General features: G+C 35.7%; 1 protein-coding gene across 1 annotated transcript in view; it reads right to left on the reverse strand.

The window, feature by feature from the left end:
* Nucleotides 1-771: 771 nt before the first annotated feature.
* Nucleotides 772-15053, reverse strand: part of LOC137394930 (lipoxygenase homology domain-containing protein 1-like) — a 51909-nt gene continuing 37627 nt past the window's right edge. Inside the window, 10 exon segments of the mRNA XM_068081707.1 lie at nt 772-1593; nt 6962-7153; nt 8785-8976; nt 9549-9782; nt 12060-12233; nt 12767-12997; nt 13117-13249; nt 13769-14016; nt 14347-14536; nt 14734-14939. Of these exon segments, the coding sequence (XP_067937808.1) occupies nt 1412-1593; nt 6962-7153; nt 8785-8976; nt 9549-9782; nt 12060-12233; nt 12767-12997; nt 13117-13249; nt 13769-14016; nt 14347-14536; nt 14734-14939 (1982 nt within the window). The 3' untranslated portion in view covers nt 772-1411.

A 15053-nucleotide genomic window follows, 5' to 3' on the forward strand; every position in this document is an offset into this window, starting at 1 on the left:
GTGACCCATATGAGTGTTTCCTGTTGCGAATTTATAGCCCTAGCGATATCCTACTGCGTATAAAATTATACGGTTTTGTTCTGACGCTGAGTCTACCAAACGGGCCGTGTCAAAACGAAACCATTAAAATCCTTTAAAAGCGTGAAATGACACTGATAGAGCAAACAACTCCTATAAAAGTATTTAAACTTTGTGACTGTTAGTAATTTAATTATAATTATTCAATAGTGAGTGCTGCTTAAAGATTTAATTAGTTGTGATTTGCATGACAGAAAATATGCTATTTTAGCATTTATTCAAAGAGTTGGAAATAAATTCAACTTGTGAGTATGGTTCATCTAGAGATAGTTATAGTTGATTATGAAAAAGTGATGTACATGTCCATAAAACATTGTGAAGGTTGATATGCTATGCCATATTTGATGGTTTTCAGTAAATTCTAATAACAAAAACCTGTGACAAAAAAATAATTAAACTTTGCAGGTGATACACAGCAGTAAAGGATTTGTCAGTTTGCATATGATCATATTTCATGAGCATTTAACTTGCAATTTGTTGTCTTGTTTGCTTAATTATCTTACCAAAACAACTTAGTAGTGTATGCATAATGTTTTTAGAAAACAAAACAATTGGACTTGTAGGACACTAACAATGTTTAAGCACTCAAAGTACATATCTTGAAGATCATTGTGATGCTCTGCACATCAATAGATGGAGGCATAGATGTACTGACAAAGCAATTTATAGTTAAAATATCACAATATGCTTATAATAGATAAAACAGCTACCATACCAACTAGAGCAGTAATGAATAGCATTTAGATAAACTTTTGTTTCCACCAAATGTGATAGCAAAAAGTAGCAAAAGATAAGAAGGCACTGTAACATGAGTAAACCATTGTCAAGCAAAATGTAATAACAATGTGGGTGTAAGTGTTAACAATGTGGGTGTAAGTGTTAACTAAAAATGTTTGTAGCTAAAGCGTGCAAAGGCCTTGCAACAATAAGCTCATATAGTGGACAAAAAACGTCCTAAGAACAACTATCAGTTATCATAAGCATACCACTGAGCATGTTATATTGAAGAACTATGCATACTAGCAACAGAAATATTAACTGTTAGCAATAAACCAGTAAATAAGAACTTTGTGGGACGGATGCTATTAAGGCAATCATACGAATCAAATGACTGTACATGGATGGCTAGTTTAATGTAAAACTGTCAAGTACAAATATCTAATAAAATAAATTAAAAAAAATGTTTCTTGAAGTTTGACACGAGTTATTATGAAATTTGTCTTACACTAAATAAAATTGTAAAAATATATCTTGTTTTCAAGTTTTACTACACTTGAAACTAGTTTAAATTTAAATTAATAAATAACGTTGTGGCTAGGTAAGACTCATTCTCTTAATCACGAGGAAGCAACTCCTTCCATAGCTGACGATCACCTTTACTGTCGTCCAACCACTGGTCACATGGAAATATATATTTCTTGTTACTAGACAAGTTGGTAACTTCTATTCTTTCTAAGTACCAGCCAGGTCTCCAGCCTGCGTTGTCATGCTCAACCTTGCACCTTATCAACTCTCCTGTAAAATGTTCATCCAGAAATTGACATAACTGAGCTAAAACTGGACTTGCACAATAAAAAAAATCATTTTAAGATGCGAATGTAGGTGAAACAACTTTTCACCAGCATGTGCAAGTATACCGGTAATTCCAGTAGCCATTGTGGCATTAGGTACTTGCGCATCTGCACATCGAATGTGGCTTGCCAAGCATACCGGCAACAATACTGGCAACAATCAACACAAGTGAGTTGTAGAAAAGTGTGCTATTGAGAACAGCTAACATCTTGAGGCGAGTGCTCAAACTCCCAGGTCTCAGGTAGGAGACCGAGTTAGAGCAGAAATTATCACCCATATGAGTTAACCGGGGAGAAGAAACAATTTTATATATATATATCGTGTGTAGTCTTTATATATATATATATATATATATATATATACATGAATACATATCTACCAAATATTTTTATATAAATAAATATATATTAATATCTTATATATAATTATAAGATATATATCTTATATTTTAGATGCTTTCCATAGCAACATGTATGAAAGCACTAAAAAAAGCAAGGTCCATTGCGTGCTACATTGGACATATAAAACAAAGATTATTCAAATTTGACAAGCAAGATTATTACGCTATAAATTATACTGTTAGCATACTGGTCTATCAGCTCAGAGTTACATTCAAACAATCAAGTAATTGTCTGAGTTTGCCACAGCACAGCTGCCTATGCTTGCTGTTGCCTGACCGCACAGTACAGCTGCCTATGCTTGCTATTGTCTGACCGCACAGTACAGCTGCCTATGCTTGCTATGTCTCTGCCTGACTGCACAGTACAGCTGCTTTTGCTTGCTATGTCTCTGCCTGACCACACAGTACATCTGCCTATGCTTGCTATCGCCTGATCGCACATTCCTCTTAAGAGAAGCTTTCTATTGAACTGATAAACCTCAGAAGAATTATTTTTATGGAAAAAGTAAAATTTGCAAAGATCCTAATCTATATACAGTGCCCCCCCCCCCCTCCAGATGATGGCATCTCTGTTTTACAGTTTTTCGCCTTACGATGTTTTTTCGTCCCCTCCATACGACATTTTTTTCGCCATACGATATCGACAAAAATGTCTATCAAAATTCAAATTTGGTGGTCAATGTGCTGAATACGTTAGAATAACAAAGATGCCAATATGCTATTTGCCAAAATCCCTCCCACAATGCTTGAAAGAGATGCGATGCTCGCTCTCTCAGTTCAGCATTATTCATTATAAATTATGGTGAAAATAAAACCGGAAACAGTTAACAAAGATTAAGGGGCTATCGAAATTTTTAATAATACGAGTTTAGTAAAATGCATACTAAAACTTAACTTTAAGGATGTGTTTAGTAAATTAAATTCGTTTAAGTTAAATTCAAAGTTTACATTATACATCTGTCTCGAAGTTAACAGCTCTATACGGTACCAACTGTACATAGTAGTACATTGTAATGTTACATTTCATTGCAGATCATAACCACTCAATAGGCTACACAAAAATTACTGTAGGTAACTATAGTTACTAAGGTTAATATACTATTTTAATAGGGGTAACGGGAGCACAGTGGGCCGTTTTTGACCTTACTCAAGATTTCCCTGCTCATAGTCGATCAACTAAGTTTAAATTGATAGGAAAGCAAAAGAAATATGTTCTCTAACATATCTGAAAGCCTTCTGGCTCAATGCCAATCCTTGTAAAAAATAATGCGTATTACATAGGATAAAAATTTTGGACCACTGTGTCCCATGGCTGGGGTACAGTGGTCCATGACATGGGGTACGCTGGACATCACTTATATTCCGTCATAATGTTATCAAATCACAATGATTTTAATGTGATTATTTATCTTTGTGAGCTATATGAAATTTTATTTATTTTTACTGGATAACAAGCAAGCGTGTGACAAGAAAAATCTATGTATTCAGCTAAATGTCACTCTCTGTGTATTTTCAAGTACCCGTTTATTCAATCTTCCCCAGCACATTCGTTCTCATCCCATCTGGGAGGATAGCTACAATGGTTTTGTTTAGCATAGGCCCGTGCTAACTTTCTTAGTTGTTTCTCTATCAGCCCTCGATGATGCCTTAAAGCTGTGAGCAGATATTCTTTCAGTAAAAGTTCTTGATGAACTGTAAAAACGGCTCTATTTGCTTCTTTTTGGAAAAGGACTCAACATTATTCATTCCTTTGTCTTTTGCCTTATTTACATAACGAGTCAAGATAATTCTCAAGATCTTCAGGTTCTCAGCGACCCTGTGCGCTGCTAGGCCTTCCTCAAGCACCATATTTACGGCAGTCCTAATTTCAGCAGCAGGGGTTCAATTTTTCTCATGGCCGTCAGCCATTTTCTTATATGTATGCACCATCTCTCTCTCTTTTTTCAATAGCAGTATAAATACTGATGCTTTTATTTAAAAATAACATATATAAACAAATGCCTTTTAAAACCGGTCTCAAATATGAGGGAAAGTAAGTTTGAGCAACTAAACTTAGTGGGTTGAGGAGATTGTTATTGGTACAAATAGCGCTGGAGATCTGAGGGAAAAGCGATTCAAAGTTAGCCTATTTGTATTTTAGCTTAAAATTGCCTTTTTATTACCCTTGTTTTGGTATAGGAGCATTGAGAACAAAGCGGGGTATAGTGAACCATGATCACTGTGCTCCACTTCAAATTGTTTACTGTGCTCCAACCATACCATATGAGAAAAATTGAGCTGAAATTTTCACAGCTTCCATCCATTGTTTATGTTGAATATTGAAAGAAGAAGAGAAAATTTATGCCTATCTTTGTTCACATTAAGAGATACATACCTATGACAGTGTAATGTATATATTCATTTTTAGCTTGCATGTCATATATTACTTTTACCATGAAAAATTACATTTTGCTTACCTGAGCTTTTCCTTTTTTAGCTATCTATTACCAAATAATAAAAGTAAACCCCTGCCATCATTTCCTATGAACTATAACTGGTGTGACAACACTCAACTAATTGTATCTCTGAAAAAGAGGTGTGTTCACTGTGCCCCTATGTCCGCTGTGCCCCCGTTACCCCTACTAATTTTTTAACATGTATAGCACGTATATAAAATTTTGATATTGTTTACCTGGGAGTGTTTGCATTAAATAATTACTATAGGTTTCTATTCCCCACTATACCATATTTTCGCCTTATGATGCCAACACCGGAACTAACTAATGTCATATGGCGGGGTCCACTCTATATAAATATGCCAACACCGGAACTAACTAATGTCATATGGCGGGGTCCACTCTATACAAATATGCCAACACCGGAACTAACTAATGCCATATGGCGGGGTCCACTCTATATAAATATGCCAACACCGGAACTAACTAATGTCATATGGCGGGGTCCACTCTATATAAATATGCCAACACCGGAACTAACTAATGTCATATAGCGGGTTCCACTGTATATAAATATGCCAACACCGGAACTAATGTCATATGGCGGGGTCCACTCTATATAAATATGCCAACACCGGAACTAACTAATGTCATATGGCGGGGTCCACTCTATATAAATATGCCAACACCGGAACTAACTAATGTCATATGGCGGGGTCCACTGTATATAAATATGCCAACACCGGAACTAACTAATGTCATATGGTGGGGTCTACTGTATATAAATATGCCAACACTGGAACTAACTAATGTCATATGGCCGGGTCCACTTTATATAAATCTCAGTATCCGTTTGTACAGTTATAGCGATGAGATTTTAGTAACGAAAAATCAGTTTTGCAGAAAATCCGATCTCGGAACCTCAAGTTCCCGAGGCGTCGTATTGCAACTAAAAAACGTAATCAACTGAGTATTACAATCAAATAATTGTGAAGATATATGTTACATCAGTTAAAATAAGCATAATGTGAATAAGTATAAGCAATAATATAATGAGCAATAAAAGCAAGGAATAAGCATAGGTGAATGCCTGACCTTGCACAGGTAACAAAAATAACTTATAAACAGTTGCAGGTAATGTAGCGCAAAGGTAATATAGCAGGTAATGTTTATACGCTGTTGTTTTTTTACTACTTGTGCAACACAGGGCATTCAGCTAGTATAGCAATATAATTCTAGCTAATTAATCTAAGATAAGCTGTACAGTGACTAAAACTAGTCAACTGCATCACACTGACCATAATTACTCACAAGAAGGATATCCATTATATAACAGAGATGTAAAAGATGTAAAAGCTATATTAACAAAGAATCAATCGGTAAAAAGAGATTTATATTGTTACTTTATACTAGAGACACATGAATGGGAGCGTGAGCTTGCTGCTGCATAGGTTCAGGTGACCCTTATATGTTGTAGAGGTGGTGAAAGAGATACACAGCATAACTTACTCCAACTTACACTAGCTGATGGTTAAACTAACTTAACTTATATGATTTTTATATTTAATATCTTTTTAGAGATTTTAGTTTTCACTTTTAGCCTTTTTACTTTCACCTATGAAACTTCAATACTTCCATACATTTGGAATGTACAATGTCAAAAATTACTTTAGGTGTTGAGTAAAATATTTGATAAAATGTTTTTTAAAGTTTTAGTAAGAATTTGCCGGTATAGCAAATACTGCTGTAAATGTTTCATTTGTTGTCATGGACAATATTAAGGGCTCCAAGGCATATGATAAGGATTTGCCGGTATAGCAAATACTGCTGTAAATGTTTCATTTGTTGTCATGGACAATATAAAGGGCTCCAAGGCATATGATAAGGATTTGCCGGTATAGCAAATGCTGCTGTAAGTGTTTCATTTGTTGTCATGGACAATATAAAGGGCTCCAAGGCATATGATAAGAATTTGCCGGTATAGCAAATGCTGCTGTAAATGTTTCATTTGTTGTCATGGACAATATAAAGGGCTCCAAGGCATATGATAAGGATTTGCCGGTATAGCAACTGCTGCTGTAAATGTTTCATTTGTTGTCATGGACAATATAAAGGGCTCCAAGGCATATGATAAGAATTTGCCGGTATAGCAAATGCTGCTGTAAGTGTTTCATTTGTTGTCATGGACAATATAAAGGGCTCCAAGGCATATGATAAGGATTTGCCGGTATAGCAAATGCTGCTGTAAGTGTTTCATTTGTTGTCATGGACAATATAAAGGGCTCCAAGGCATATGATAAGAATTTGCCGGTATAGCAAATGCTGCTGTAAATGTTTCATTTGTTGTCATGGACAATATAAAGGGCTCCAAGGCATATGATAAGGATTTGCCGGTATAGCAAATACTGCTGTAAATGTTTCATTTGTTGTCATGGACAATATAAAGGGCTCCAAGGCATATGATAAGGATGCTTACCTAAATCAAGGGCTTCAATCTCAAACCTGTCTGTCTGTTTCCTTTCAAATAGATCTCTGAACTTCTGAGTGAGCGCTCGTTTTCCTGAATCCCCGGTAGACCCGAATAACGTTAGGAACACATTAGCATTGGTACCAGCACCTTTTACATCACCAGTGATAACAATCACTTCGTACTTCACAGGAGCCAAGCCTAAAATTCATGAATAGAGATTTTAGTTGTAGTATTATATATTTCAAATATATTGAGAACGATTGAATTAAATATGATTAATAATCTATGTAATGAAATTTTGTTTAGTAAAAGTTTATAGCAAAAAACACTAAAAAAAAACTATTCATTTTAGTATGTTGATTTTAGCAAGCAAAATATTTTCGAACTAACATACAAAACAAGGGTATGCTACTTACCGTATATGCTCATGTATATGTCAATAGGTATTTCAAGACATAAATTTATTACATTACATTATTACAAGTATTACTAATTTATAAGTCGACTCCACAATTCTAAAACATTTGGGAATAATTATAACGAATTTTGCTATTCAGAAATGAAAAATATAACTTTCAAAATAAAAATGTTTTTATTCAACACAATAGTTTTTCGAAATGTTTTAAATGACGTTTAGGATGACACGCTTACACTATTATTTGTGCAATGACTGCACACTATAATGCGAGTTAAGCATTGCCTATTTGCCATCACATGTTTGCTACTTCATGTCTAGTTAACAAACAAGAAAGCAATCGGGTGCGTGGCGAGCGGTATTTCTAAATCAAGGTCTCTATTCTAGATATCCATTTGAAAAACTTCACACAACGTCTTCCCAAATACATTACTTGTTAAATTGAAAACCGGCCCGTGACAGTGCAGTGCAACAATGGCGGCTGCTATATTATGATTGAGCGTGCCGTCGTAAGCTTGCTTACTGGTAATATATACCGTATTTTCCCTGATATTGATCCAAATAATACCGTAATTATGAGAAGTAACTTTAACATTTATATGGTGAAGCACCATTATTATGAGTGTTTGTTGAGGCTTCATACTGTGTATATTGCTTGTATTACAACAGAGTTTACTTGTTATATTCGCATTCTATTTGACTCGGCAGCAACATGTCCTTAGACATTACTCATGTATAAGTCAACCCAAAGATTTTACCTTAAAATCGCCTCCCAGAAACTCAACATACATGAGTATAGCAGGGGTGGCCAAATGATTTTGGTCATGATCTGCTACGGCCAAATGATTTTGGTCATGATCTGCTACAGCCAAATCTAACAAATTAAAGATCCACAACGAGCTAAAGATGTGCCTTTTTCTTTTCACCATACACAAACATGTAATTATTTGGGTACATCTTACAACAAAGCGTCAAATACCATTTTAAAAAACTTTGTTTATATACATAATTTGATTAAAAATCAGTGAATGACTGTGCTGTAATAAATATATCTGATATCAGTGAGGAAAATGGTGAGTGGGCTTTGACTTCACAGTACTATCAAAACACTGTTTCCTGCTACTTACAGCAACTCTTAAAGTTCATGAGGATGAGTTTTTATGAGTTGTGTTCTATGACTGCTTTTCACAAAATTCATTGCTGAAAACAATAGATTTACAAAAAGTCTAAAGAAATTTTACAAAAACATTTTTTAAATCAAAGTTTAAAAAATAATTTAAAAAATATTTTTTACAGCCTACTTAAAAGATCCACAAAACAACGACAAAGATCTGAATCTTGATCCGCCATTTGGCCATAGCTGATGTATGGTATGTAAAAAGCAATATTTTTTTATAAAAAGGCTTTCACATACTTCTTGCTGCCACCACTTTGCTCTCTTCTGTCTTATCCTCATCACACTTGAGAGAGACTGATTCTGCTATGTCAATTTGCTCTGCGACTTTTATCCATTTTTTGCAAGGAAATATATATTTGCTGCCTCCACCACCTTCCTTCACTTGTACCTCGTAGCAATGCCACCTTGCCTGTCCACCCTCTCGACCACCTGGTTTGACAATCACACTTTTAAAGAGTTATCTCCTTAATGCTCAGGTGAACATAACTAATAATAAAAGTTCCTTGTCTTCATTTGTCATATTTGTACCTAATTGGCATGGCCTCTCTTAGTTTGTTTGGGAAAGTTTACTGAGTGTTCAACAATCTGAAAATTGGCAGCAATGCAATTTAACAGCAGTTGAAAAGGTCAAATCCACTAAAAACTATTAAACTAGTAAAATCTACAATAGAGGTAGATGGCAAGTTTACTGGGAGGAGAAGTTGATAAAAGTTAATATAACTAGCTGGTTAGCAAAACAATATGCTGCGTTTTATCAAAAGTTCCTCCTTAAAATGCTGTAAAAGTCATTTATGTACAACAATAAGCTTTTGGGTTCTAATGCAAACAAATATATTTAGGCCAAGTGAAACCTTCGACTGGATCAATTGTGTTTTTTGCATACAAAGTAAAGTATTTTGCAAAAAAATACATCCAAAGTTGCTACAAAAACCTACAGATATTAACTAAAAAAGAATATGACAGCGGCATACCATTCAAATTGCTGCCTAACTATGACTCACCATGAGGTTTGTCTTCTCTTTGTACTGCACCTAATATGACACGCTTCAGTTTTCCTAGGTACCTGCCATCCATGGAGAAACCGTCTACATTACCCTTTCTAAAATGTTTCTTAACTGGACTGTTTTTCATGAGAAATTCCTTTGACTTTCTTTTGTCGCCTTCTAGTATGATCCAGGCATTGTGCATCATCTCACCATCCTTCTTATCCGAAGTAAGAATCGTGATCTCATATGCTGTAAATAGAAGTAAAAGGCTGGTGAGCTTCAGACTATGTGCTGACCATTACTAGTCTGTGACAACTCACTACAAACACTCAGTCTACACACTTGCTTATTTCTTGGTAAATATCAGCAAAATTAAAATATATATGCCATAAGCACAGTTTCTGTCTCTGCTTTTAATATTTCTCTTGCTATATAACCACGAGCAAGCGAAGTTTAATAGAATTGGGCTTCATATTTCTTTTGGTTTCATTGATAAAGCCTGAGAAGACAATTATTAGTCAGTAGTAGTCATGTTAGCCTAGGTATGGAAAACTTCTTTTAATAGTCTGAGATCATAGGATTAATTATAAACTACTCGTGATGTTTATGCTAAGAAAACTGTGGTACCAGTGATAAAATGGTACAACTCTTCTATCTATAATGTGGTTGTTAGCTAACACGAGTTACAGTTTAATTGCAACCAGAGAAAATATAGAAACATGAGGTATGAACTGGGATAATCTTAAACGTTGACTTGCAACAAAATTCACATTACAGTTATTTGGTATGAAAAGATTCACCATGACTTACTCTGTTGTGTTGTAGGTGCCAAATATTTAAAAACGTGATTACAAGCTCTTAAAAGCTAAAAAACGAACAGGAATTCGCAGCCACACGAGACCGCCGTAGTTTGGATTCTCTTTCCAAAACGGCTCAAATATGACGTAGTTGCGAGAGATGGTTTCTGTTTACACTTTCGTGCAACCTTATTCGTCCAAATATTTTCACAAATATACTTCATGCATTCAATCAAACCATGTCTATTGTTCTTACGCGTATATTTTATCGTCATCGTAATGCTGTCACTTTTAGCAGTGATATCCTATAACTTACCGTACAAATTCGTTTAATTATTTAGCCTTAGCTTGAAGGAGTACATATCATTGTCTGATAATCATGACGAGCCTGTTGGTCACTTGTGATAATCGAAAAATGCTGCAGAAATTATTTGCGAAGTATTGGGTCACATGATCAGATTACGACTTGCCGATTAGACCAAACCGAAACAAAACTGTAAAGTAGCGAGCATCTATATTTGATACGGGGTCTTCGGTAAAACCCGAAGTGTTTGTCATAAACTAGTGCTACGATAAGTTTTATATTGAGCTTTTTATTGGCCTTTCAATTCGCGTGAGAACATCACGTGACAATACAATAGTCAAATTTCATGGCTACGTCATCGAAATAAAGAGATTCCAATCTACGGCGGCTTTTCGTTTTTGAGCCTTTAAGAGCTTGTAATCACATTTCCATATATTTGGCACCTACAACACAACAGAGTAAGACATGGTGAATCTTTTGATACTAAATAACTGTAATGTGAATTTTATTGCAAGTCAACCTTTAATTAAGAGGATGTGCTTTAAGCATCAAAAACTGAGCTAATTCAGTTTTCATCGAAAGCCCATGCATTGAGTGTATTCATCGATGTTATATTTGAGTGTAGTCATCCATGTTATATTTGAGTGTAGTCATCCATGTTATATTTGAGTGTAGTCATCGATGTTATATTTGAGTGTAGTCATCGATGTTATATTTGAGTGTAGTCATCCATGTTATATTTGAGTGTAGTCATCCATGTTATATTTGAGTGTAGTCATCCATGTTATATTTGAGTGTAGTCATCCATGTTATATTTGAGTGTAGTCATCCATGTTATATTTGAGTGTAGTCATCCATGTTATATTTGAGTGTAGTCATCGATGTTATATTTGAGTGTAGTCATCCATGTTATATTTGAGTGTAGTCATCCATGTTATATTCGAGTGTAGTCATCGATGTTATATTTATATTTCATCTTAAACTTGGCTGCAACAGGACTATTAAACATATAAGAAATCTCCTTGATTTTAAGATCGATGCAACAGTGATGTGGATGGTTCTACATTTTTCAATTTATAATATTATCCAGTAAGTGATAAGGGTCAACAGTATCCGTTATACTCATCAAGAATGTATACTTTTTCACTGAATTATTTTAGCATATTTGAAGCCTTTTTTATAAAATAACTGAGTTTCCTTTTATAAAACAGATTAAGTAAAAGCCTGTTTTATAGTTAATCACACATGTAGCAAAAAAGAAACTCTTTTTGCATAGCGATAGGGTTGCCAGAAAGAGATTACTTTTTCTGCAATAAGATTTTCCGATATTTTTGGGCAGAGTTTGAAGATTCTAATTACATATCCACAATACCATCTCTCTGCTCAGGGCCTCAGAGCCGTTACAAAAAATGCCAGATTACTCACTCATTTTGTCTCCCTTCTTCAGGGTGGTAGGAGCTGTGGAACAGGTTAGTTCTCTCACTATCTGCTTATCATCATCCGACTTGCTGAGCCAGCGGTTGCACGGGAATGTGTAAGACTTGTTTTTTTTCATATCAAGAACTTCAATTCTGCCGCAATGCCAAGCGGCTCCAAAACCTGTGAAAAAGCGAGTTAACTTTTAAGCACTTGTCGCCAGTATTCAGCGAGTAGACAGTGTAAAGAATATGGTCTGAGGTGATCCAATAGAGTGTCAGAAGCAAAAGAAAACCCACATCAGATGGTGCCTGGCCAATATCTATGCTAAAAAATATCCTATTAATATTTTTTTCTAGATCATCAGCATATGATGTTATACTAAACCTACACTAACCCTTGCGGTCATATTAAACCTAAACTAACCCTTGTTGTCATATTAAACCTACACTAACCCTTCTTGTCATATTAAACCTACACTAACCCTTCTTGTCATATTAAACCTACACTAACCCTTTTTCTCATATTAAACCTACACTAACCCTTCTTGTCATATTAAACCTACACTAACCCTTCTTGTCATATTAAACCTACACTAACCCTTCTTGTCATATTAAACCTACACTAACCCTTCTTGTCATATTAAACCTACACTAACCCTTCTTGTCATATTAAACCTACAATAACCCTTCTTGTCACATTAAGCCTGCACTAACCTTTGTTGTCATGCCAAACTCGGCACTTGGTGAGCTCGCCAAGAGAAAGAATGTCAGACACCATAAACTTATCCTCTTGGCCTGTCTCAAATGCAGATTTGTTGGTTTCGCTGTCCTTAAGATGGAGAGGGCCGGAGTCTCCGTTCTCTCCAAAGAGACAAACATAAACGTTGGCATCTGTTCCTGCCCCCCTTTCTTCGCTAGTCTTGACTGTGATCTTGTATGAGGTAGCTATAAATAAGTAGAGGCAATTAGACAGGTAATAGCTCTTATTAATTTCATTGTTTCAGTTGAAATATTATCTTCCAGTAGCCGACGAGCGGTAACAAAGTTTGAAGACAGCTACATACTTTTAAGCATGACTTTATTGCGTAGAGAGGCAGCGATATCAACGCTGAGTTTGTTATCCCCAAGTGTCGTACTGAGCCAGCCGGAGTGTTTGAAAGTGTAGAGATCTCCAGTGTCCATGTTCATCATAGTAACCTGGGTAAAGCGAGCCAATTAAAGAACATATGTCAACATAGAGAGGTTACCAAGTCACTACCATCTCCTTTTACCATTCCTGCAGACGAATGACAGAGAAAACACACATTGCAGGTCTCAAAGACAGAGCTTAGAAGTTCCACGTTGATCACTAAACTTTTGAAAGAGTAAGCCTGAATCTATTATATGCTGTCAGTTTAAACTAAGTTACATACAAAAAGACAGATAGGGCATGCAGTCCGCAGAACTAGCAAAGATAGAGCTTTTAATCGCATCATACTGCTAGTACAAACAAACACAATTTTAAAAGGTCCTATCTACCAAGTCAAAAACAGAGTGAACATTTTAACCCATTTTAACCAACAGATAATAAAACTCATAAAATATAAATACATTCTTTGTAAATATAAATACATTATTTGTAAATATAAATACATTATTTGTAAATATAAATACATTAAAACATTCTAACCATTAAATGTTAGATTTAAATAATGAGATTTCAGGCAGCATCCTTACCATCTCCAAAAACCAATCTGGCCGACTAGATCTGCCATCGTGCTCAACTCTGATCTTCTTAAGAGGTGCGATGTCATCAAGCTCCATCTTGATAAGGTCAGCCTTGCCCCGCTCGAACCGCTCTCCTTTCTTCTCCACCATCTGCTCACATGAAGCACCCGAGTCTCCAAACACCGTTAGCTTTATATTAGCGTCAGTGCCAGCCTTATTCACGTCTCCAGTATAAAAGGTGACTTCATACGGCACCACTAAAATTCAAAGTAAACCAACCTTTTAGGCAAGGTATGCATAAAAAGTGTTGAACTATGCTTCAACGAAAGCCAATCATGTATCAGTATACACCAATTGTCACCAGTATACACCACACTGTTTTACATTGCCTAAATATAGTGCGCTAATATAAGTCAGTGGTTTCAACGTTCAGCACCGCTTGGTCCAGAGGCTTAGAAATTCAATATTATGTTGGGTACAAAAATCAATGTCAGCATTCGCTGCTTGTAAGTGATACGATAAAACCCAACAGTGAGTACAATAGAAGTGATGAATTGACAGAGCTGTTAGGTAATGAAACCACTCACTAGGCCTGTAGGATGTCATAGAGCTTTGCCCATCGCTCACATGCAGCATCCGGCTAGTTTTTCCATCAGACTTGTCTTTGGCCAGCCACTGTTTGCATGCAAATGTATAATGCTTGCCTTTCTTTGGAACATCTAACTCAACCTCTTTTACAAACCAGCCACTTCCTGGTGCTGTACCATCGTGTCCGATCTGCAGACATGATACAACGGTTGAAAACAATGGCACAGTACTGGTGACAGCAATATGTGGTTGACCATAGCTCACTAGACATTTTGTCTGAGCACTGCCAGGTTTGTAATGCCATTTCTTATAATAACAGTTAAATATAAAAAATAAAAATGAAACTAAATATTAAAAAATGTTACTCCATTTCTGTTACTACACACCTCTAATTTTTTCACTTCACCGATATCTGCTGCCTCAAGAGAAAACGTTTCAACAGATCTTGGCTCAAAACGAGTTTTTCCAATAAGATCTAAATAGAGTTTTCCAGTTGACTTCTTCTTGCCTCCGTGAATATTCACCCAAGCGTGTGACTCAGTGCCATTGTCCTCTCCATCTCCAGTTCTTAGCTTAACGGTGTAAGAGATTGCTACAACATAACAGTCTGCTTGCACTTGCCTGCTCACACAGCATTCCTTATACATGATTCCTACGAAGTTCAAGGTATGACAATTACAATATATAGTTTCAGTTTTATAAAACG

This window comes from Watersipora subatra, chromosome 4, assembly GCF_963576615.1.
Source record: "Watersipora subatra chromosome 4, tzWatSuba1.1, whole genome shotgun sequence".
Lineage (NCBI taxonomy): Eukaryota > Metazoa > Bryozoa > Gymnolaemata > Cheilostomatida > Watersiporidae > Watersipora > Watersipora subatra.